At 42.5% G+C, this 24,905-nt stretch overlaps 3 protein-coding genes across 5 annotated transcripts; 2 read left to right on the top strand and 1 right to left on the bottom strand.

Moving 5' to 3' along the window:
- The first annotated feature begins 788 nt into the window (after nucleotides 1–788).
- On the top strand, nucleotides 789–4,745 carry LOC307046099 (uncharacterized protein). 3 transcript variants are annotated; one of them, XM_079692265.1, is made up of 5 exons: nucleotides 789–1,633; nucleotides 1,989–2,048; nucleotides 2,145–2,228; nucleotides 3,053–3,167; nucleotides 3,246–4,745. In XM_079692265.1, exons 1-4 carry the CDS (start codon nucleotides 1,438–1,440, stop codon nucleotides 3,145–3,147), a joined length of 435 nt encoding a protein of 144 aa, XP_079548391.1. In that variant the 5' UTR covers nucleotides 789–1,437; the 3' UTR covers nucleotides 3,148–3,167; nucleotides 3,246–4,745. The 3 variants fall into 3 exon arrangements, with proteins under 3 accessions (XP_079548391.1, XP_079548390.1, XP_079548392.1); XM_079692264.1 differs by having other exon boundaries at nucleotides 789–2,048; XM_079692266.1 differs by lacking the exon at nucleotides 1,989–2,048.
- Nucleotides 4,329–9,121, bottom strand: ap5m1 (adaptor related protein complex 5 subunit mu 1). Its single transcript, XM_079692263.1, has 8 exons — nucleotides 8,910–9,121; nucleotides 8,121–8,781; nucleotides 7,809–8,036; nucleotides 7,587–7,726; nucleotides 6,757–6,842; nucleotides 6,538–6,650; nucleotides 6,274–6,370; nucleotides 4,329–6,184 (listed from the first exon to the last, which is right to left on the bottom strand). The coding sequence occupies exons 1-8, from the start codon at nucleotides 8,975–8,977 to the stop codon at nucleotides 6,102–6,104; spliced, it is 1,476 nt and encodes a 491-aa protein (XP_079548389.1). The 5' UTR covers nucleotides 8,978–9,121; the 3' UTR covers nucleotides 4,329–6,101.
- A 60-nt stretch (nucleotides 9,122–9,181) lies between these two features.
- Nucleotides 9,182–18,329, top strand: exoc5 (exocyst complex component 5). The gene is made up of 18 exons (XM_079692262.1): nucleotides 9,182–9,364; nucleotides 9,760–9,854; nucleotides 11,276–11,423; nucleotides 11,541–11,735; nucleotides 13,125–13,189; nucleotides 13,366–13,394; nucleotides 13,507–13,616; nucleotides 13,782–13,826; nucleotides 13,914–14,054; nucleotides 14,139–14,221; nucleotides 14,311–14,520; nucleotides 14,637–14,784; nucleotides 14,882–14,990; nucleotides 15,529–15,649; nucleotides 15,790–15,876; nucleotides 15,973–16,081; nucleotides 16,243–16,458; nucleotides 17,047–18,329. The coding sequence occupies exons 1-18, from the start codon at nucleotides 9,338–9,340 to the stop codon at nucleotides 17,233–17,235; spliced, it is 2,127 nt and encodes a 708-aa protein (XP_079548388.1). The 5' UTR covers nucleotides 9,182–9,337; the 3' UTR covers nucleotides 17,236–18,329.
- The last annotated feature ends 6,576 nt before the right edge of the window (nucleotides 18,330–24,905 follow it).

Here is a 24,905-nt window from a genome sequence, read left to right on the forward strand (position 1 = left end):
GATGATTAGGGTGTCAGGGGACCTATTACCTATCTTAGTCTTCACACACAGACACACACAAACGCACACGCATGCACACACACACAATCCCGAGAGTTTAACACCACACTGTATTTATGACTGCATGCTGGAGTGCAGTCAGTGAGTTGAAAGATTTAATGAAGCACTTGCTGAGGTGACACTTTCAGCTAAACAACCGCAGTGACATTTTAACATATTAAAATAAATGAGCTAGAATGAGCAGAGGCATTTGTAATGTTCAAATCTGAATTATAATGTTAAGTATTTAGTTCTGCTGGATGCTGATAAGAGACGTTAGAGAGGGGCCTTATGTAATGAATGTTAAATACAGCGTTTGCCATAATAACAGATTTTTGTATACATTCTTATTGGAAATATTTGTAGATAAATATAGGGCAGACAGAACATGAGGAAAGTGTGAAAAGCATAAATTAGAAAGAATTACAACACTCGACAAGGTCGTGTCAGATAACAAGTTGATTGCCAAACTGTATCATTTTCTAAAAAAGGCAAGCACTCAGCACTGAAAAGTACTATAAGAAAACCAATAATGCTCCAAACAAGGCCAAAACACTCTATCCAAACTGTAGATGCTGCAATAGAAGAACAAGTTAAATAATTTAAGTGATAAAGATGGTCTATTAAAAAATGTAATACATAAAGGGAAACCATTTGGAAAATAATTACTACATAATCTATAGGCTTGCTTCAAGGCCAAAAGTTAGGCTATATTAAATATAAAGCGCTGATAAATACTGTCTTATCTGACATGCAGCCGAAAAGGACAAACCTTTGTAACACAGTTTGTCCATGTGTTCTTCTGTTTACTCATGAAGTCACATTGTTTAGTCAGTTAACAATTTCCCAGAGATTTGCGGTCTCTCCTTACCCCTCCGGGCTTTCCAATATGGAAATAACAGGTTCTTTCAAGCATTAACTTATGAGTTACAAAGTAACCTGTAGGGAGAGTTGCCATAGAAACCTAGCTCATTATAATGAAGTCAAGTATGAAGGCAGCGCTGAAGTACACACCTACTCCTTTAAGCACAAAAGTGTTTTTTGCGGTTTTACTTTGACAGAGATGCGTCGGGACAAACATTCATTTCGCCAGCAGGGGAGATTTGAGGACCACCAGGCTTGTTTTAATGTTATACATTAAGTTATTCTGTTATTGATATCTTTAAGAGAAGAGCCAAACAATTCTTAGGGAATTAACATGTTTGGAAAAATTCAACAAAAACGGTGGACCTACAGTTACAGAACCTGCATTTCTGACGAGAAGACATTAAAAAGGTGAGATTAGTATTAGTAAAGACTAAACTAAACCTGAAGAAAGATAAACTAACTTTGAACTTTCTTGTGCTAGAGTAGAATTTAGTATTTTGGCTTGACAGCATTAGGACACGGGGCAAGTCAATGGGCTCTACAGGCTCCAGACCCAAGCTGTTTAAAGTGGCTCCGTGTAATAGCCTGCAGGAGGGGGCACAGCCTGAACCACAATGGACCGTCCCCGCTCTGCCCGTCAGTGTGGAGCAGCCATCGGGATCTCTGGCACAGAAAAAGAAAACCTTACCTCCACTGAGACAGGAAATAACTCTTTCCACACTCTCAGGTTAGTAAGTCTCATGTCTCTGGTGTTTCATTCCCATTCAGTTGTATTTGTACAGTCCACTATGTGTTGTGATACTGATTGTCTGCATGTGTGTGTTGTAACAACCATGCTTTGTAGGAAACATCCCATCAAAGCAAAGTAACAATTCAAGCATCATTCACTCACATCCAGCCCGAAGAATGCAGGTTAATATATGTTATATTAGCTATAAAAGGCTATTATTGTTGCCTGATTCGAGAAGTTTTTCATCGATTCAATCCCCGGCTAGGACTCTGGCAGACATCATTTTGTATTATTGTTTCTGACTGGTTGAGATTTGTACCCAGACATGCCATCATTATTATTTCCTCCTCAGACACTCCAACCACTGGCCCTGCAAATTGGGCACACAAGCATTGCCACTCAAATTGCCATGGTAATAAAAAAGAAAAGAAACATATGGTTGCTGTGCCAGCGTCACTGCCCCCATGATATCTCACGACACAATGAGAAATGTTTCTGTTTGTTGCAGGGCAGGGACTGCAGAGATGGGGGTGTCCCCCTGTCTTCTACAATCGGCCAGACAGGAAGCTGTGGCACCGGCAGAATGATTCAGGTAAAGCAGCTTGACAAAGTAGGGAATAGCTAAAGTGCATCTGTATCATCAATAATTCAGTTCATGCTTTTTTTAAATTGAGGCAAAATTAAAGTGTGCAGCAGTGCTTACAATGCGGGGGGAAATAAAGAACGAAAAGAGACGGAAACAGCTGTGAGTAAGGGCTCTTCCAGTCCCAGTGGATCTGATTAAAGTATCTACGGATTGGAAAGTAGGGTGGTCTACAGCCATGACTGGCCCTCAATGGGATCTATTTTCAGGGTACAGGGAACAGAGAAGCCCCCTCTATAACTGCCAATATTGCAGACAAAAAAAAAAGAGTAGTTTACTTCAAGTCCATGTCTGTCCAAAGGGAATATATTAACACGATCACATACATCGTAATTACATATATAAATATATTGTAATACATCTTTGTTGTAGTGGTTGAATAAGTAATGCCAGAGCCTTTACTTTAAGGGACTGTTACCACTAAATTCAAAAATTCATATTTTTCTTAAATACTGCAGTGCTATTCATCAATCTAGATTGTTTTTGTCTAAATTGCTGATTGTTGGATAAATTGGCCGTGTTTACCTTCTGTCCAATATTGCAGGAATATAGCACTCAGCTTGTGCTGCCAAAATAAATGTATTATTATTTATTGTATTATTATTATTATTATTATTATTATTATTATGTCAAAATCAATCAAACATTAATCTAACCGGTTAATCAAGATAAACATTTAATCATACCTGTCAAAGACACATACTGGAGTAAAGAGTAGAATATAAATAAGTACTTTCACACCAATGGCCTCTTGTGGCTCTGTGATTTTCTAGGTAGGATTTCTGGAGGCCCAAACAGCTCTCACCCAACAGGCTCATCGGCAGCGGCGAGCTCACCACCGACAGGCCAGAGAGCAGAGAAGACATAAGGTCGTCTACTCAGTTAACGGTAAGATTGCAAATTGTTATTCTAACAAGGAAGCTTGATACAAAATGTCTGAATGTGGTCTAAATATGATTATATTAGGCCCTCAAGTTGAAGGTCCAAATACAGAGGGCATCCAGAGGCTGAAACTGGTGAGGAGTCCCACAGAGAGGGACATCTTCTGGGACGAGACCACAGGAGAAAGGCTGGATTCCAGGTGCCTTCTAGACCCAACCTTTCTACCTCACCTTTGTGAAGGGAGACAGCGAAACCAGCTGAACAAAGAAGATGGAATCCAGGGAGAGAGAGGTCCCAGAAACGAGAGGAAAAGAATGAACACACTGGACAGAGATGCCCATATAGAGAAAAACATATTATGGACAAACGAAAGGGAAATGGTGGGAATAGAAGACAGGGACACCACCCAGACGGATCGTTGTATGTGGTCTGAATCTGCCAGAAGCTGTCAGACAGCAAGGGTAAGAGGTGCAAGAGGGATCTGGCACAATAAGCCATAAAAACCTTGCAATATAAACACAATTCTTGGTGTTCTGGGGATACTTCCTTCATGGCTGAGTTTATGACGCCCTCTATGGGTGAAAGCAGTGAGCACACTTGCAGTCAGACTCATTTTACCTACTATGTTGATAGCAAACATTTTACATTAAGTTCAAAGAGTTGGGATTCATATCAGCCAGCTTTTAAGCTTATTTTCTATTACTGGGCATTTGTTATAGAAATTAGCACAACATGTTTGTACAAAGATATCCCATTATTTAAACAGATCTGCAGCTCTTGAACAATAATTATAATGAAAACAGTAAACTGCTAATTGGACCATCATTCTTCAAGTGGTCTCCCTGAGGCCGGCTCTTAGCGGGCTTAGAGAGGCGGAGAGGAGCTGGACTCCCACCAAACACCTGGGGCTGCAGTGGCCGACTAAATCCTGGTCCTCAGGCACAGTGCGTTAGAGGAACACTGCTGGGATCACAGTGCTCAGCAGGGAGCTGGACGGGAATTAAACAAGCTAAGATTATCTGGCGGTGGCTGACTAGAGCTATTTGAATAGATGAAATAAGCATTTAACTGTATTAAAGAAATCAAAGGCTTACATTACCTTTATTACTCAACCACTGGGTGTCATTATTGGGCTGAGGGACACAGTGAAGTACACAGGATAACAGCTTCAGGGTTTGTAATAGTGTATTTAATGTTTTGTACACCTTTAGGTATAAAAGATCACTTGAGAAATTAAGGCTATGCAAGCCTCAAAATGATTAATTACAATCCAAACTGCTGCTTTAATTTGACAAATGCATTTTGGCCCGTGAGAACATTGTACAAAAATGTTTCCTGTATGCTTGAAGAAAATAGTAAACGATGAGGAAATAAATAATGTATTGTTCTGAAAACCACCGTAGAATGAAAGAGCAAGAGGTATGAGCCTAAGGCACTGGAGCAGAGCAACACATAAAAAATGAGACCTTCTACTTAGCAAGCCGTTCAATCAACAAAGCAAAGTCTGCCAGTGAGAGGCCACTGACTGCAGACATGAGGAGCCAGACTGACCACATATTGGGATACTGAGAAGATTTAGAGTGGCCCAACTCTTCAAAAAACTTCTCCTTTTCCAGTTCGCTAGCCACACACACTGGGCCTTAAAGCCAAATCATCGTGGAGGGGGAGAGCCGAGAGGTCTCGGTGTCTGCCACTCCGTACTGCTACATAAAAAGAAGGTGAAAGATGCCGTGTGAGCAATTGGTTCCAATTGACAGAGGATTGGTCATGGTCAGCCTTCTGAGTGGAAATCCACGTGAGAATGTAGCATTTGGACCAGCAAGGGGCACAAGAGGCCAACAGCAGACAATGAGGGCACTCAGAGGAGTCTGGCTGCTGAGGAATAGTGGGGGCACAATCTCCTTTGATTTAACCCTTCATCGGCTGGTTATCCATTTAACTAAATACACTGAAGTTGAGCTTTCCTAGTATGTATGAGTTCATATAAAACCCATTATAGTTCAGATAAAATAAATGTAAATTGTGAGAAACATCTGGTATGCCCATTTTATATGTTTGTGTATGAATTGATTATAAAGTGTTATCTACACTGTTATTCGTTTATCTACACTGTTATTCAATTTGCAACAACAAATGTTGAAATTATAACTGTATCGTTTTTATACGGATTAAGTTAAAGCACCTGTGTAACTTCAAGAGGCGTCCCAACCACTTCCATCCTTGTGACTTTTTCACCAATTAGGCAGCTCCTGCTCACTGAAAGGGACCGGCTGCTTTAAAGTCTCAGAGGGCCCGAGGGTCAACGCTCAATCACCGTCTGGTTAGAGAGGTGGAGTGTTTGAACTAGCCACTAGTTGACAGGGCGGGGATGGGGTCAAAAGGGTTGGGGGAGTGATTGGTGAAGGGGGCAAGGACTCCTGCCAGCTCTAAAAGAGGAACCTTTTGTAGCCAAGACACTGGCCAGAGCAGCCAGGTCTTTCACAGCCCAGCCCCCCCCCCCCCCCCCCTCCAGCTCCACAACAGCTGATGACAAGGCCCCAGCTGCTAATTATCCGGCTGATGGAGAGTCACTGAAGTGGGACTGTCAGAGCGAGGGGTGGCCCTTGTGTCTGCAATGGGATAAATTTGAGGGGAGGGTTGGGGGATAAAAGAAGTTGGACTAGAGGGGCAGGTCGTTTTTTTCAAGAGCAATCATCCGTAAACAAAATCAATACCTCTGCCAGTCAAGGTTTGCACATTGTGAACAGCACTGAATAAAAACAAAATGATTCAGTCTTTTATATGTAAATGTATTATAAATGTTATTTAAATGGTCTATCATTTGTAAGCTCCTCAGTAACAACAGTGTAGTAACACATTTCATGGGGTCACATATCCGGTCTGGATCACAGTGTATGCTTGACAGTCTTCAGTCCAGTTATTGAGCACCATGTATCCATGCTACAGCATCATCTGCCCAGAGGATACCGGAGCACTTCCTGTTGAATTCCATATGAAGTACTCTTTGGATTGAAGTTCTCGTGCTGAAAATAAGACAGATCAACATTTATTTTAGTTTCAGAAAACGCAAATACAACCACATTTTCTATTTAATAAACCATTGTTAGCTTACATGTTATAATACGTTGTTTTGAAGAGGAATAAACCTGCACCGAATGCTGGTCCACCGAGCACCCAGAGAGTGTCATGTCAGGCACTTTGAAATATAACTGTGAAGATAACAGTTGAGGTGTTAATCCTTTTACAACCTAATGAGTCTATATTATAGATGCCTTATCCAATTGACCTTATCCAATCAGCTGTTTAAAGAATGCTGTAACATGCTGCAGTAAATAAACAAACTGGATCATGAGTATCACAAGACACATTAACTCACTTTGATATAGGCTGTTAGTTCTGTGCAGAGGGGGTCAGTAGGTCCTGGTGTCGGCCCAGAAAAGCTGATCTTACCCTCCATTGTTACCTCGCGAGATTTAGGGAACTTTTGTCCTAAATATCAGTGAGGAGGGGAAACATCGCATTAGTTACTTTTTTCAATATGCAGCTACATTCAGGTTATATGTTTTCCATTGATACTAATGAGCACAGTGCCTACCCAAGCCCCAGACCAGCAGGTTTTTCTCTTTTGATACATCGAGTTGTCCGGAGCTCACCTTCACATCCACAACACCGAACTGATCCCTGCGCAGGATACAAAGACCATGTGCAGATGTTACTGTAGAAACACTGATTAAAGTGGTTAGGTTAAACCACTTTAATCAATAGAGAGGCATTTTATGAAAATTGATTTTGACACAAAACTGATTCTCTGGTTGGGTCATTTTTAAGTGCAATAATTTTGGGATATATCTGTAAATTCTGTGAGTGTTTTATAATATGGCTGCATATAATGGAGCTGAGACATGTAGATTAGGTTTATTAGGTTTACTTAGTTTATTGGGGGCATTAGTTGGCTGTTAGAGGACACATTAAATCAGCTCAGGGGACTTATTTATTGCATTTTAATGAGACCAGTGATGGTTTTTGGCAAAAAAACGATACAGTTTAAATAAAGATGCAGGATAGCTCTGTTCCATATTACAATGGCCAATGTAAAACACCATAAAACAGTTACAACGTATTTATTGCTTCCAGCAATCTATATATTAAAGTAATCACTAATGCAATTAGTAATTATCTTGTTAATTCTTGCATTTCCTTACCAGATAGAATTAACCTTAGAACCTTAGTTTGCTTCCAATGACAATAAATGTACGTATCAGTAGTTAATACAAATCTTTTTATACCTTCTTTGAATTAGAGATGTAAATTATTCCATCAAACTTAACCTCAAAGATGCCATGAAGTCTGAGGCATTAAACGTCTTCAATCTACAGGAAACAACCACTGGCAAGTGCTCAGTGCTAAAATAATATTGTCTCTTACCTGTTAAAGAATGGCAGGTGTGCTTCACAGTACTCAAAGGAGTTCTTCACACTCTCGTGAAGTTTGAGGGTTACTGACACACGCAGCTGGGTTTCTTCTTCCTTCAGTTGATAAGAACCCAGGATAGGGGGAACGGGGACCTAATGAAAAATTGCAATATCCCTTGGGACATTAGTGTTAATGTATTGGAATTAGAAGAAAGACAGTATGTATGCTTCATACCTGAGATGTATAGCTGCATAGTCTGAAAGGCTCCAGAGGAGGAGAGAAGGGGAACTTATATGGTCCGGAGAAAGCAGAGCCATCAAAGTTATCCACGCTGCTGGCAGTAAGGATGCTGGAATCCAGTGAAGTGACACAAGGATGCACCAGGATGTCCTGTAGTGGAGAACCATTTGGTGGCAGTGTGAGGGTCACCATCACATTTGGGAGCACCCCTTCCACTTCACACTGTTGAAACAAGGACAAAAAAAGAAGAATGAAGGAAAAGAGTGGAAACAGTTAGACTTGTTTTCCTTAACAATGTGCTCTTACTTTGCATGTCACAGTGCCGTAAACATCCCACAAGTCCTGTCTGCTGCGGTTACCATACTGCATGGAGCGTACGGTTTCTATAAGTGCTACGTTCACCGCAGCTCGACCGCGGTGGAGCCCTGTCTTCCAGGCTGGCTGCTTCTGGTTCTCAGCAGGAGTGGGCACTGTGGGTGTAGAAGGAGCCCCCGGTAATGGCACATCCAGGGGTGTGCCAAGTGGACAAACCTGCAAGAGTACAGAGGGCAGCATCGCCAGGCGAGAGGCCAGCACCTCGCTATCAGGCTTACTCCCAGAGCCTAGGAGAAAAGTCTGCAGACCTGCCAAGAGAGTGAGGCCCTGAGAGACAGACAGCAGGCTTGCAAGGGCTGGCCGTGGCTCAGCAGGAGCATCCACTAAAGGCAGGCAAGCAAGGGTAATAGGCCCGTGGGAGATTGCCAACACTGGCCAAAGCATTCCCTTTCCAGGGCTGTCCACCCTCAGCTCCAGGGCTGGTGACCGCTGACGATAAAGGCAATCATCTCTGAGAGCTACAAAGGGTTTGTCTGGCTCTGAGAGCCCCAACTCAGTGAGCAGGAGCTGCAGCACAGTGTTATCTTCTGGGACTGCTGTATATGAGGAACCTGCCAGGATCTTTGCACGGTGCTCCACAGTAGCAAACCTCCTGTGGGGGGGAGACACAATGCTTTACATAACACTCCAGTCGATAAGCAGAGACTTTAATACATTAGAAGGCTGCTGTGGTATATACGTTTGTAAACAGGACATGATATGAGAGTCTTGTATACATACTTTGCGAAGCGTAAAGACAAATGTTCTCCCTTTTCGTGCGAAATAATCCACAAAGCTCTCACACTCATTTTTCCGGCTGCAATAAAGTCTTCAATTTACAGAATGTGACAGCAATATTAATACTCGCATCTTATTGTGCAGCTGTTAAATTCTTATTGCCTTACTGCATGATTTTGATTTAACACAGCATCTCACTTCCTGGTTGTGTTTCATGTGACCGATCACAAGACATTTGCGCATGCGCTCTGGCTCGCAGCTATTCCACCCTTCTCCACCCATACAGGAAGCAGGACTGCTAACCAGCTAGCTGTCAACAAAGGGCAAAACTGTACCAAATCAGCAAATCCATGTGGAAGTCGGCGCTATTGCGGACTTTGAGCTCCTTCCTCTAAATCGCATTTCACTTCTCCGTCAGCTGAATCTGGAACATGGCGACAACTGCTCAGCTGTTCGAGGTAAAATGACTTCTGCAGCGGAGAGCTGGTTTAGCTGTGAGGCTAGCTATGATGCTAACTATCATAAACGGTACTGACATCCTTGGTGTTTATAGTGGATACATATTCACACACACAACTGTCGTAAGACGGAAAGAGTAGACACATATATCATGTATTTGAGTTTATTTAGGGTAGGGTTAATATAATTGACTGTTAGGGTGCAGTTAAAGCAAGACAGATGTTGTAAAACGTCATTGCAGGATGGAACGTTATTCGTGTAGTAGGTTTAATATCTTCTTCTTCTTCTTCTTCTTCTTCTTCTTCTATTATTTTATTATTTTGAAATCTTTGCTGTGCTAATGTTTTGGTGTGAGGTATTCCTCAGTACATTCATCACTTCCTCTCCCCCTCAGGAGCCCTTTGATGCAGATGAGTACATCGAGAGGTTAGCATGGAGGACGCCTGGAGGGGGCTCCAAAGGAGGAGCTGAAGCATTTGACCCCAAAAGGTATTCACATTTACTGCACACATCTTTCTTCCCCTGATTATTGGAATCAGCAGTAACTGTAAAATACCATTCTCCAGGTTTAACCCTGTGGTGACAAGTTGAAGAACAGCATTGACATTATGTCAACTGTGTTCCTAATCACATTTTTGCTTTGTCACATTTTAAAGAGTAATTTTACACAATACCATATAAATGAATCCAGTTTAGTTGAATAAATAATATGATAGTCAACAAACTCATTTTACATAAAATGGATGCTTTGTACTGTAATGCAAATCATAAAGCCCTATTAAAGGGCAATTAAGCTTTTCCACTAGTGTCTGCTAACAGTGTACCACAATTTATCATCTCTCATAAGTACGACTTTATACTGCCCTCCTGTCCTGTTCCACAATGTAATACACCCCTCTTTGAAAAATGTCACTGATGTTGACTAGATGTTGACATTAAGATATTATTCCTATATTGTGTCATAGAATCAATCTAACAGAAAATCTATCTCATGTTATTTTACGTTCTATTCATATGATAATGCATCTTTCCTAACCAGCCTCTTTTTTCTTTAGCTGTTGTGTGCACTTCTTGGCATGTTTTAAAATGGTTAAGAGCAATAATGTTGCTTCCAAACATAATACTTTGAATAATTAGATGTGTTCAAAGTTGAACATCTTAATATAAATTAAGTTTTCCTTAAAAACAACTTCATACCAACTTAATACCCCTGCACCTAAAGATCTCTTCTATGCTAATTAAGTGTTTTTGATGGTTGGGTAGGGAAAAAAACAGGAAATATCTATGTTGACGATTTAGTTTCATGGTATTTTCCACAGCTTGTTGTTATGTTTACACTTGGGGACCTAGTTATTTCCTGTAAGCAAAAATGCCACAACAGTTTAACTCACTGTGGATCCATCCTGCCTTATCTACTTCCTCCACAAAACTGTTGCCACCACCTCTCGGAAGCTCTTAGCGAGGAGTCAGAGACAACGTATCTGTGGAGGCTACCATACTGTGAGTCACCAGCCAGGGAATGAGTGTCTATTGGGAAGGGATGGGAGATGTCTTTAAGCTGTAGCCAGTGCTGAGGGAATTAGTCAAGAGATTATACACTCATCATTTTGGGATGTTTCCTACTCTGTGAAATGTGGTGCTGACTTAGAACATTTGCTCTGCAGTCCTGATGGCACTTAAAATGCAGCTGACGAAGTTGCTTCTTAAGTCTGGGGCCCCGGGAATTAAGCCTCCGACACTGTTCTGTAACTAACTATAACTGTAACTGTGAGGTCAGTAGGACAGATTTAACCTTGTGTTACTTAATTACTCCTTCAGAGATGGAGAATGTTTTGTTTGTTTTACCTTTAGTGTATGTTATAAGACCACTGTGGAGTGCTAATATACAGTCTTCCTTTCCTCTGTGATAGGCTGTTGGAAGAATTTGAGAACCACATAGAGGAGCTGAAGCAGTTGGATGAGAAGATCCAGCGGCGGGTGGAGAAGCTCGAGCATCAGTGTCACCGCGAGGCCAAGGAATTTGCCCACAAAGTGCAAGACTTGCAGAAAAGCAACCAGGTGTGTTAAATGGTCATAGAAACACCTGAAAGTCTTTGAGCCTTAGATTTCTTTTATTGATTTATCACATTACATAGTTACCCCTTTTGACATTCCTTTTGCTCTTTGTCATTTCAGGTGGCCTTCCAGCATTTCCAGGAGCTCGATGAGCATATCAGCTATGTGGCGACCAAGGTTTGTCACCTTGGCGACCAGCTGGAGGGGGTGAACACGCCTCGGCAGCGGGCCGTGGAAGCTCAGCGTCTGATGACATACTTCAACGAGTTCCTGGACGGAGACCTACGCAGCGACGTCTTCAATAACCCAGACAAGGTGAGTTATCTGCTTTCTATTCACTTCACTGGAGGTGGGGATGTGTGTGTGGCCACTAACGCGGACCCCCGCTGTGACACTGCTGGAGGTGAGAAGGAACAGGATTATGAGGTAAACCATCCATATTCATTTGTCAAGTTTATCCCTTTAGTTGGATCCCTTGGCTAATTTGGATTATTAAACTGTCATTTGCTGTCTGACAATAGCTGGCTGATTGACTAGCATGGATGTCAACATGCTCATGTCAACCCTAATTGCATTTCAAGAAGGTTGTCTGGGAGCGAGAATTTGCTTGGTCTCAGCTTTGTGTCGCATTACAGCAGCGAATAGCTTGTGGCATTATGGTCCATGTAAGGGCGGTGATAACATGCATGCAGGAAGATGAGATGCACACTTTTACTAAGTTCCTGCCTACACAGGGACCATGTTAATGTTAGACAAGAGACCCCTGAAAGTTTGATTTAGCAGTTTTGAAGTAACAGTAGGGAGATTGGGATGCTTTAGATTAAGTCCTGCTCGTTGCAAAATCATAAATTGATGCAGAGCAGCGAGTCTGGGGGTCAATCCCAGAGACGAGAGATGGAGATGGAGCTAGTTTTTCCGAAGAGGCACGCAGAAATATCTGGCCAGATTCATTTTCCTCAGCATACCTCCAGACGAGGGGAAAAGAGGAAAGCTGCAAGTGAATAGCTGAAGGGGGATGGCTTTGCTAATCCTTCTGAAAGGGAGGGCTGGGCCGCCAGCGTGGAGACAAGTGCTGCTAAACCCTGACTGCAGGGAGACGGCTACATTACTTACATGGGATTTAGCTAATCTTAGCTGGGGGACAGATACTTAGAAAACCTTCGCCGAGCAGAAAGGCTGGATCCTCCTCACGGGAGCAGAGTAATGATGTTAGCTGAGGCAGGCATCTGCGGGAACAGAGGAGTTGCGGACGGCGGGCCTTTCGTGGGTCTGGGGCTTTTTTCAGCCAGTGTGTGTGTGTCAGGAGGGACGGTAGGAAGGAGGGGTTCTCGACAGGGCCCCCTTTTTTTAAGACAGATATCCCTGGCCGGACAGATTATTGAAGGCGATTTAGACTCCTGTGGGATTACAGCCCATTCAGAAAAGGCATGCCAATATAGAGTTGGATGTGCTGCTAAGTCAGAACTGCTGCTGCTCCCGATGCCCAGGTGAGCGCCGCCTGCCTGTTATCAGCTCTCTGTTCAACATGGGGAGGTGGAGGAGGGCAGCTCTGAAATGATGATCCCCCCAGGTGGAGAGACCACCGGAGGCCTGCCAGCTTTCTGTCAGGGTGTCCACCTCTCATGGTCCTGTCGTGCTCTGTCTCTCTTTTCGCCTCACCTGACTCTCTCTCTCTCACACTCACTCATTCTCTCTATCCCCCAGATTAAGGAGGCTGCTGATATAATTCAGAAGCTGCATCTCATTGCCCAGGAGCTGCCATTCGACAGGTCAGTCAGGCATCCTGCAGGCAGCTTTAGACAAGAGCACTGTCAAACAAGGGGAAGGTGGTGTATTAGCGATGTAGACTATTCCTCGCAGTACATATCGAGCATTAAAGCCTTTTATTCAGATTCATTATATATTTATAGAAATGAAAAGTACTGACTTTGTTTTCCTCTGACAGATTTGCTGATGTCAAGGCAAAAATTGCAAGTAAGTTTTTTTTTTTTTTTAAACTCCTCATGTTCCCATTACATATACATTAGATGTTGGCTACCAAAACTGATTCTTTCTTTCTTTGTGTTTTCTTTGTGATTCTACCCAGGTAAGTACCATGACCTGGAGAGGCAGTTAATCCAGGAGTTCACAGCTGCCCAGCGCAGGGGTGAGATTGGACGTATGCGGGAGGTGGCAGCGGTTCTATTACATTTCAAGGTGACCTGAAAGAATCACATTGGATGTCTAGGTTTTATTTTTAGACCACATTTAATTGGTCTTATATTATTGGGATAGTCACTCGCGTCATACATTATATAGTGTTCTAACAGCCTATTCGTACGGCAATTGCAGAAAAGTAACTTCTTGGTCTTTTTGTTTCAGGGCTATGCATACTGTGTGGACGTCTATATCAAGCAGTGTCAGGAGGTGAGTGTAAAAGGTTTCTCCTGACAGATAACATTCCACTTTTCATCACCCTCAGACTCCTGGTTAACCCTTTGTTTGTCTCCGCAGGGGGCCTACCCGAGGAATGATGTGTTTGAGGACACTGCAGTCCTCTGCCAGAGGGTCAACAAGCAGGTGGGCGAGGTCTTCAGCAGCCCTGAGACTGTGATGGCCAAACTCATCCAGAACATCTTTGAAAACAAACTACAGGTATTTTCAATACTTCCCATTTGTTTACTTTTATTTAGACATGCCTTATTTGTCCTGTTGTATTCATCACCTTTGCGTCTGCAGGCCCATGTTAAGGAAAAGCTGGATGAGACACGACACTCTGATGTGGAACAGTACCTCAAGAACCTCTATGACCTTTACTCCAGGTATTTACCTTGCTCGCATAATTTGATCCACTTCCTTTCTACACATAACCATAAATGCTAACAATGTTACACACTTTTATGTTTTCCAGGAGTACAGCATTGGCCACCAAGCTGACAGAGTTCAACCTGGGCTCAGACAAGCACACTTTCCTGTCCAAGCTGATAAAGAGCATCTTCTCCTCGTACCTGGAAAGCTACATTGACATAGAGAGGGATTACCTTCGCACTCGAGGTGCCATGATTCTGCAGCGCTACTACGACTCCAAGAATCACCAGAAACGCCTTATTGGCACCGGCAGGTCAGATTTTAATCTAACTTTTTTCCCCCAACATCCGAATTGATTATTTAAGTACGTTTTGCAAAAAGGATAAGACATTGTGTAACAAAACAACCATCCTCTGTGTCTTTCCACAGTATTCAAGAACTCAAGGAGCGGATCAGACAACGCACCAACCTCCCACTCGGCCCTATCATTGACACCCATGGGGAGACCTTCCTGTCCCCAGAGCTCGTTGTCAACCTGCTGCAGGAGACGCGACATGCCTTTGAGAGATGCAACAGGGTAAGGCCAATAAAAAGACTGAGAAAAGCCGATCCAAACGGACCATCCTGTGGGCTAGAATATCTGACTCTGTTCCCTTTCTTTCTGTTTGTGACAGCTTTCAGATCCTTCAGACCTGCCCAAGAACGCATTTTTAATCTTCCTGCTGCTGGTTGACCATCTGTGTGTGGAGCACGTCGACTACGCCCTGGAGATAGGCCTCTCAGGTACATCAGATTCAGATGATTTAAAAAAGATATATATCTTTTTCATGTTAATGCTAACTTGGCTGTGTGCTAAATCAGGGAGTGGGATTTGATTAGGGATGCAGGCCACAAAGACCTTCACAGAACCCAAAGGCCACACTGCATTCTCCTTTCTAGATAAGGCCAAGCATTTAGGTAGATCGTGTGAACTAATGGGTGACATTTCCATCCAAACAGCCAACAAAAGAGTTTACAACATCATTCTCTATGCAAGGTTGTTTGATATTCTAATCACAGCACAATTGATCATGTCTTACATGAACACATGATGTACAACTGGAAAGCAATGTACAGGGTCAGCAGTAAATACAAACAATTTGTATTTGTGTGTGAAATCTGGCAATGATCACATCCACACTGCCAACAACTGAAGCAGAACCTTGCTATGAATGTTTATTTACAGTGGTTGTCTGTCCTGTGTAAATCACATTGATCCATCCTTCCACCTAGCTTTTGGTTTCTTTTTGTGATGTTTTCCCCCCTTCTCTTTGATCTACAGCGATTCCCTCATCAGATGCCAAAAATGCCAACCTGTACTTCCTGGATGTGGTTCAACAGGCGAACTCTATCTTCCACTTGTTTGATAAGCAGTTTAATGACCAGCTCATGCCTCTAATAAGGTCAGCTCTTGGTCAAAGCTTAAAATCATGTGTACTCCCCAGATTTTGGTCATTCAAAGACTTATCTTTGAATCTCTCATACTTTTAGAGGAAAGTGATTTTTACCTCTCTCTTTTTTTTTTTTTTTTATCTGTCTCCAGCTCATCTCCAAAGTTGGCAGAGTGCCTGCAGAAGAAGAAAGAGGTGATTGAACAGATGGAAGTGAAACTGGACACAGGGATCGACAGGTGAGTATTTTTATAAGTTGCGCTTACTTATGTTTCCTATGTGCCAACAGAAACCCATAATACAAATATGTTCCAATGTATTCTTCTGGTGTACAGAACGACAAACTGTATGGTGGGACAAATGAAGCACATCTTGACAACAGAGCAGAAGAAGACTGATTTTAGGCCCGAAGACGAGAACAACGTGATGATCCAGTACACTACAGTAAGAGATACAAGGCCTCTGCGTGCACTACTGAGCTCACATGCAAAGCAAAGCAGGAAATGCATTTAGCTGATTTGTTTATCTTTGAATGTTTTGAATTGTTATTTTGCCTCTGGTCAGCAAATCTTCCATGTGTCTCTGTGTGTGTCCCCGCCCGGCAGGCCTGCTCCAAGGTTTGCTCCTACGTCAGTCGGCAGGTGGAGCACGTACGAAAATCCATGGATGGGAAAAATGTGGACACGGTGCTGACGGAGCTGGGCGTTCGTTTCCACCGGCTGATCCACGAGCACCTGCAGCAGTACAGCTACAGCTCCATGGGAGGCATGCTGGCCATCTGCGACGTGGCGGAGTACCGACGCTCCGCCAAGGAATTCAGGGTGAGCGGGGGGGGCATAGGTCCAGGATACACTGCTCGCAGGGCAAAACATGGATCCTCTGAGAGACCCTCATTATGTTTGTCATTACATTTAAATGGTTAGGTCGATTCAGGTGAACGCTCGTAATGTTTGGTAGTTTTACACAAAATAAGTAAGTTTAGAAACTGTCAACCTGAAGATTATTTTCTTTGTGACAACAGCAGTTAAAGGGTAATGATTTATAATTATATTTGACAGAAAAGATTAAACTTTAAAATGTTTCTTTGATAAATAACTTTTATTTCTTTGTTAAAAAATTAATGGCCAATCATGACGCATTCCATCCAAGTAAAAGCAGAAGATGGAGAACATGTTTTCATCACTGGCTATGGACAAATGGATATTAGATTAGAAATATTCAAATATAGTTTAAATCCATGCCATTGTTTTGATATTATTGTAGATTTTGTATTGTGCTCCACACCACAGGATTAAGGTCCGGAGCTAGATTAATAAATATAGTAAACTATTTATATATTTTGTCATGACAGCCTCGCGTGTAGAATAGTAAGGAGGTCTAATAGGTTTGTGTGCTTTTCTGTCCTCCAGGTCCCTCTGGTGCTGCAGCTCTTCGACACGCTCCACGCCCTCTGTAACCTCCTGGTTGTTGCCCCTGACAACCTGAAGCAGGTGTGTTCAGGTGAGCAGCTCACCAACCTGGACCGAAACCTCCTGCACGCCTTCGTCCAGCTCAGAGTGGACTACCGTTCCTCCAGACTGGGCCGACACTTCAGTTAATGACTGGTTCATCACCGCGCTGCCCTCCGTCCAGTTAACCATGCTTTGATGAAACAATGCACCTTGAAGACACCCATCCCTGCTGCAGAGGACGCATCAGCCCGGCCCCGGTATACAGACTATTGCGGGATTGCTTTGTACACCATGGAGACGAAGGCTACTGCTCCTTGAATGTGGGAAATGTGCATTTTATCTTTTTTTTTTTCATTGTTAAATTCTCCAAGCGGATGAAATTTAAATGTCTATTGAATTACAATTTCATTTGTTTTTAAATACTAATCCAACACACCAATGCACATGGATAACATTTCTGCCATAATCTAAGTAAATGGACATAATCAATTTCTGTGCTTATGTAAAAAGGAAACTTGTTTTTGATTGTGCCAAATATATAAATTCTGTGGCTGCAATTGTGCAGAGAAAAACTCCCTGAAGCTGCTGTAAAGAGTCAACAATGATGCTGTAGCGTGGCACATCAGGCCTGTGTGGGGAACAGCTACCCCTCTGTAATGAAGTGTAGGGGACCTGACAGACACAACCCCACCAAGCATGAGACATAGAGCTCTGTCTGGCTAAAAGAGACACATGACCACCTATGTAACCTTTGACTTCTGACCACAAAGTCGAGGTCAAGAGGCCATCACTGAGAAGTGTGATCTGAACTATTAGCAGGTCTGAGAATCTCTCTGGAGGTCTGGGTGGTCCCCTCTTAGGCTAAGATGACTGGTGTGATGGGTCAGTGGGTATGTGTCACTGTAATTGCACAAATCAACACCTGCTCATCCAGCATTGCACACAGTCCAAAGACATTGTTGGCTGGATCGGCAGTGTTTCTGGGTCAGGGGACATTAAAATGTTGACCCTTTGCTGATTAAGGAAACAAACTAGAGGGGACTTCTTCACACGGGGCTTTATTTGATCTCAGTCACTGTCTTCTGCACTTAAAAAAAGAGGGCTGATCGTGTCCTTGATGCCTGAAACTGTCTCCTACAGCTGTTTACTTTAATTAGTGACTCATTGAAAAGATGTTGCATTTTATTATTATTGTCCCTCTTCTGAACTTCCTCAATAAATTTGGGAGCTGTGAGTTGAAAGTTTGGCCAGTTCCTCTCCGCGAATGTCACTTTCAAAGTGAGATGAAACAGTCTTCGCTTCTATAGAAGTCATCAAGTATTCATGGGAATTCTTGCCTCCAGAGTAAAGTTCTTTCTTAGACTTCAGGAAGTGAGCAGAGCCAGAGGGGATTAGATATCTACGAGTTGATGAATTGTGTGCAGTAGTCATGGACTGGGGGAGAGCCGGGGAGATAGAGACGCCTGAGAGCTCAGTTCCAGCTCCGGCTGGTTAGTGTTGTGTAGAAGGTACACACAGTGCTGTGCAAGTTCAAACAACATAATTAATTAGGCTAATATTAATATTATCAATGCCACATAAATTCAATTCTCGCTACCCTAATCACAACTGGATAGCTTGTAAAAATTATTTTGTTAGGCCCTGATGCAAACACTGGGTCTTTTCCAAACATTTGAAAACTATTTGTTTTTGCGGCGATTAATGTGCGTGGCCCAGGAAGGGGTTGGGGGAGCGGAGCCGGGCCAGGCACGATAACTGCCGCGGAGACGGAGGCAGAGGCGCAGCCGGGCCCCAGGGACTCCCAGCGCAGGCACATGGGAGAGGGGGATGGATGTGTTTTTTGGGGTGGGTGTTTGAGCAGGTGGAGGGGATTAGTAATACTGTCAACACTGGAGAGCTGGATAAGACTGTCCTCTCTTACTCGTGGGTTTGAGCAGCTCTTGCATACACATTCAGACACAGAAAGACGCCAACACACACAAACACAGGGGCGTGAGGACAGGAGGGGGAAACGTATCTGTTGTGTTGAACTGACCATGGACAAGTTGTTCATGTTCCACCTTTGATTGTACTTCACGTTGAGGTTGTTTCCTGCTGCAGGAGTATGACTCATGCACATCCTGTAAAGACAATAAACCTCATTAAAAACCTTAAGTAAACTCCGGTATAAATGTACATACTAAGAAAACTTCCTACAAACAGTGACCAGCAGCCCTAAATTAGTACCTTTGCACTCACTAAAACATGGATTCTTAAAGTTAAGCGTTCAGTATGTCGATATATAAATCACTCTACTGAACTTCGTCTTACTATCTTTGGAATATACAATAACACATCAAATACACATTTTCTATGATTTAAACAGAACCTTTTCATGTGAGTGTAAAAGCACGTACACATCCATATTCAAGTTAAGATTCAAATGTTGAAATTTTGCGGCTCAATCCATTGTTCCACTGACCACAGACACCCTCATTTGTTTCCCCTTTTCATGCATCTCCCTCCCTTTGTCTCCTCTGCCAAACCATCAACCATGCTGTCCTGTCTTTCCACTCTTTCTGCACGCCCTGCTAGTCCTCCAACATCCCATAAATCCTTGCTTTCGGCGTATTGCTGCTACCCCAACTAGGCCGGCCCTCCCTCTGCCTCCTGGAGCACTGACAATAAAGCATTACAGCAGTCAATCCATGTCAACAACAGCTTTGCTTAATTCCTGCTAAACACGTTTCAACTAAATCTTCACCTAATGATGCATAATGATTTGCTCTTTAGTGTGCTGGCGGCTCCTATCAATTTCTGTGGTTTATTTTACACTCCATCGGAAAGATGACTCAGGTGGTCTAGCTGCAGCAGACAGACGGGGAGGGAATTAAGGATCCCCCTGTTAAAAATAGTCAGGTAATTGTGACTAGACACTCTGCAGAGCTTAATGCTCTCAGCAGGATAACTCCTACTATTTTCAAACATTATTATGCATTTACGAATAATGCAACTGTTTGATTATTAAAGAAACATCAGAGTATAAATATTGATAATAATACTGCAGGTGAGTTGATATTAGTGAATAAACTGAGCATCCATGGTCCCTTCAAATCAATTCTTAAGGGTTTCTCAGTGGGAGTCCTTCAGGGCACAGAGCCAGGCCCTCTGATGTGCTGCAGATGTTGCCCTGGCCTTGACCTCCTGCCCATACGATGCCGGGGCCAAAATGGCACAGGTGCGGCGCCACCTTCAGTCTTGGGCAGCCGGGCGCTGCACTGTGCAGGATGTGACCGGTGCCAACTCTCCTCCTTTGCTCACTTTCCTCATTACCAAGGTCTAGTCTGATGGGGCTTAAATAAACTCTCCCTTGATTCCTGCAATCACACAACCGTCGTTTTGATGATCCTCTACTACTGTGCTTGTCCTTTTCTTTTTTTTACCCTCCCCCACGCCTTCTCTCCTATAAGAACACTATTAATTCTCTGCCATAGTGGAGTGTTTTCCACTGCTATTTCCTGGCCCGGTGCCTGTGCCTTGCTCTCTTGGCTGGGTCTGTCTGGTTGACTGCTCCACAGGAACAGACTGGCACTCTAGCTGAGGGCTCCAGGGTCTGCACACACAATCCACTAAACATGTCTCTGTGTGAGGAGCTGCACTGCCTCCCAAATATGAAATATGGGCCCTGATTTACCACATATTAGGCCTATTTAATTCGCTATTATTATAATAATTAACGTGAACCACTCGTTGTTACAATTAATAATGATGTGAAGTAGTAGCAGCAGCAATATACAGAAACAAAGTATATATTTATATTGTTATAATGATATAATATATATTTAAAGTCCTGCAACACACACCCACTGACTGTCATATTGGCAGATGTACAACTACACGTGAAAATGCATACACAACATATTAAAATCCCACAGTAACAGTATAGAGAACAAATTGATTCTGATGGTTAAGGGACTTCAGTGTCTAACACATTCACTAACAGGGCAAACAAACATCTGTTTGTTTGTACGGCCTATGGCCCTCCTAACCCACTGATGTTGAACCAAGCCTGCACACATGCCAGAGACACAAATGAGTTCTCTCTCTCTCCTCCACCAAAGATGAAACACTGCATCACCAAAGCATGTGCATTTGTCTAATCAAGCTTTTGCCTGCGGCTACACTGAATGTAAATGAAAAGGCTTGTGTGTGCCAGCCTCTATTTCTGTTCAGACTGGCTGCTGTTTGATGATGAAATGGTGCGCTGAACATCAGACAGAAGGGGGCACTAGTGCTCCAGAGTTGCTCTGCTCCCCCGTGGAGCCCTCTCTTCCTCAGAGCTCCTCACAATGGGGATCTGCCTGAGGGGGGAAATGTTGCTTTTTTAGGTCTGTGAGCCCATATCCCTTAATCCCCAGCCATGATTGACAATCATGATTTAGGGTATATGGTGTCCCATTCTAATCCACGAGCAGTGATTTCATTTGCATACCTACCGTACGTGGCCTCATTTTGGAGGAAACGGCTGCCTTTGTAAGTGATACAGAAAGAGAGAGGGAGAACGCTGAACAGCGAGTGCAAAATAGAGAATAAGGAGGAGAAATAGAATGGATGAGGGAATGTTTGTGGGCTTTTCTTCTTCTTTGCCAGAAGGAAGATGATAGCAGTCTCCATGCCCAACCAAACACCAGCGTATATATGCCTTTCCTCTGCAGCACTTTCCCCTGTCACAGTCACAAACACAATGCATATTCAAACTCTCAAGCACAATCACACGTATATTCAGAAATGTAAAGATGCATGAAGACGTGGGAACGCGGAGGAACACACAGAGATGCTCCCTCACACGATGCAAAACTAAATTGCTATTTGCTCATTTTATAACCAAGTCAGGCTTAATTATAATCATGGGAGTTTGGGAGTTACCGTATAATCTCTAGAAGGTATTAAGAATTACCCAGAGCACACCACAGTGAAAGAGAAACAAAAACAAATACGTACAATTATTTCCCAGTCATAACACCCAGGGGAGTCTGAATCAAATAATGCTCAGTGTTTGGTATGCCCACAGAGACCATTCATCCTCACTTTATCTACTGAGGAAGTGGAACAGAAATGAAACACCGGATAAAAGGTCAGAGGGGTCACGTTTCAGTGTAAGGTAAAGGGACAAATTAAATGTAGAGATAAGGCAAGATAAAATAATCATCTGCTTTGATATAATGTAATACTGAATATTCAAATATATTTAGATTTCATGATCATTTATGCAGCGTGTCTTAAGACTTCATATAACGCATGTATAGTAGGACATAAGTCATTTTAAATAATGAGTAAATACAAAGATAAAGTGCAAAATGCCACTTTTTATTTGTAGTTTAAATGCAGATCCAAATACTGAAAAATACATATAGAATCAAACCATTATATGTCACTTTGTACAGTTTTGTTAAAACAAAAAAAGAACATACATTATAATATTTATTTTTTTAGGCCAAATTATTGGATTAAGAATGTAATCTGTATCTATGTATACATTTTTGAATTATCTAGATGCAAGGCGTAAGGTTATCCTAATTATAAAAAGCAAATATAAATGATAATATAATTAACTCCTGGATTAGACTGCTCTCAGACCGTGTACACTAACACCGTTTTTTTTACAGTTTTAGCAGATCTCCAAATGTGTATAAAATGATGCAATCTACAATATGTCCATTTAATGAAATGTTGCGCAGCCATAGAACCATGACATTATGAGTTTCATTTTTCATTCAGTCAAATACAAATAAAATCCTGTTAATATATATAGTGATATATCAAGAGTTGGAACCAGCTGATATATTATTTGTAAAAATAAATCTATAGTGAGGGATCAATAATAAAAATAAAAAGCTGTTAATGGGTGAAACCTTATTATGATATCAGAAAAGAGTGAATGGAAACACATCTCGGCTTTGCACCATTTACCCATCACTCCACATTTAAAATATACTAATAACAAAGGTGTCATTTTCAGAACAAATATCAAATATCCCTCATCTATATTTATCAGATCTGGAGTCCCTGAAGCAACACTGCCAAGGTTAAGCTTACAAGAGAAGGAAGAGATAGTGAGGGAGCCTCTTCCCTCTCAGTAATCACCGCCACATACTGTACCCTCCATCCATCCGTCGCTCCTCTCTGTCTGGCTGAGCCTGGCCAGGTCTCTGTGACAGAGGACTCCCCTTTGGAACAATAACAGTCTGATAATCTCCTCTTATCTCCAGTGTGTTTAGTGCCTGGTTAACAGGCTGTCTGCTTGATGGGTGTCTCTCCTCTGCTGTAGGGGAATGATCGTGTCATCGTGAACCTGAGGTAAAAGAGACTGAAGGCTACACCACACCAGAGAGGATACATCTATATTAAAAGAAACAAAGGATGTAGAGTATTCATTTGGGATATGACATGTTTGTTGCAAAACTCTCCTCCTGTCTACCTGTTCTGAGTTTCCTCCCCCTCTGGCCTCACCCAGCCCACTTCTCTCCCAGGGTGTCAGTGTGGGAGGCGGTGTGGAATTAGGCCGCCTGAGGGTGTTGAGCACTTGAGCATAGCACCCATCATCCCACCTCCATGGGCCATCCCACCCTCTTAGCACTGTTTACCAGGCCTGGCCTAATTGATTCCCTCTCTTTATCTTTTTACCTCCCTAATGTTGTTATTAAGTGTGCGGGAGAGGCGAGAAAGCTCCTCTTTTTCCCATTTTGAGAAATTATACTCTTGTACTTGATCCAGCTAACAGGATTTTCTTAAATTACTTTATAAAAGACCATCTTTTAACTTTCTTCTTTCTCTCTCTATCCATTCATTAGCAGGTCTGCCTCAAGGCCTGCTCACATCAATTTATTGGGTTAAAGTTACAAACTTAGGCAGCTCAGCTCGGCGCTCACGGTGGTTTTGCGGACGAGAGGGGGTGTCTGGGGGTGGAATGGGGACGAATGATTAATTTCTGAAGTATTAGAAAAATAAAGAGATTGAATTAAGAGTATTGGTCCTCTGTTATCCAGCATGGAGCCTCAGGGACTTACTGTGGTGGAGGACATTATGCAAATGCTCTCTTTCTCTATCACCAATTCTCTCTACCTCCCTCCCTCTTTCACCCTTCCTCACTCTCTAGCAGTCAAACTCTGCTCTCCTATAATCTTTCTCCCTGTGTCTCTGTCTCTTTAATCTTCATCAGTCAGCAGAGACAGCGTAAAGAGAGTGTCTCCTCTCTATTCTCTCCTATCTCATTCATAAAGTGTTGGTTCCCAAAATCTACAAAAGCAAATGAAAAGGTTAAGAAGAGATTCTGAAACCAGACAGGAACCATCCCATTCTCTTTCACTTTATCATCAGTGAGGTGTATGGATCTGAGGATCGATAGGATTTACAGAGAGGTTTTGGACTCCTAGGTGGGAGCACTTGAGGAAGCAGAATTCTTATTTTCCTTGAAGCATTAAATGTTATATCACATGATACCTAAAGTAAGGGGAACTCCAGACAGTTTATGCTGTATATGTAAAAAAACAAGTTGTTTAAAGCCTTTTAGCTGCGCAAAATCTGATAAGTCACCTTAAGGGGTGTCACCGATCAGCGTTAGTTTAAGCTAAATACCACAGGTTTAAAAAAGGAAAAACAGAATTGTGATGTAGAGTTAGAAAGAAGTGAACTAACTGGACCTATGTGTTCTCATTCTGCTGAAGGCTAGAAGCTCAAGGCTACAGCCCTTACACCCAAATCTTCAACTCAACTTGGGTCAAATTGGATTGTGGTCTATTTATGTGCCAGGTATTAACAAAGAAGATCAAGAAAGGAAA

Source organism: Notothenia rossii (assembly GCF_949606895.1).
Source record: "Notothenia rossii genome assembly, chromosome: 7".
In the NCBI taxonomy this organism is placed as follows: Eukaryota; Metazoa; Chordata; class Actinopteri; order Perciformes; family Nototheniidae; genus Notothenia; species Notothenia rossii.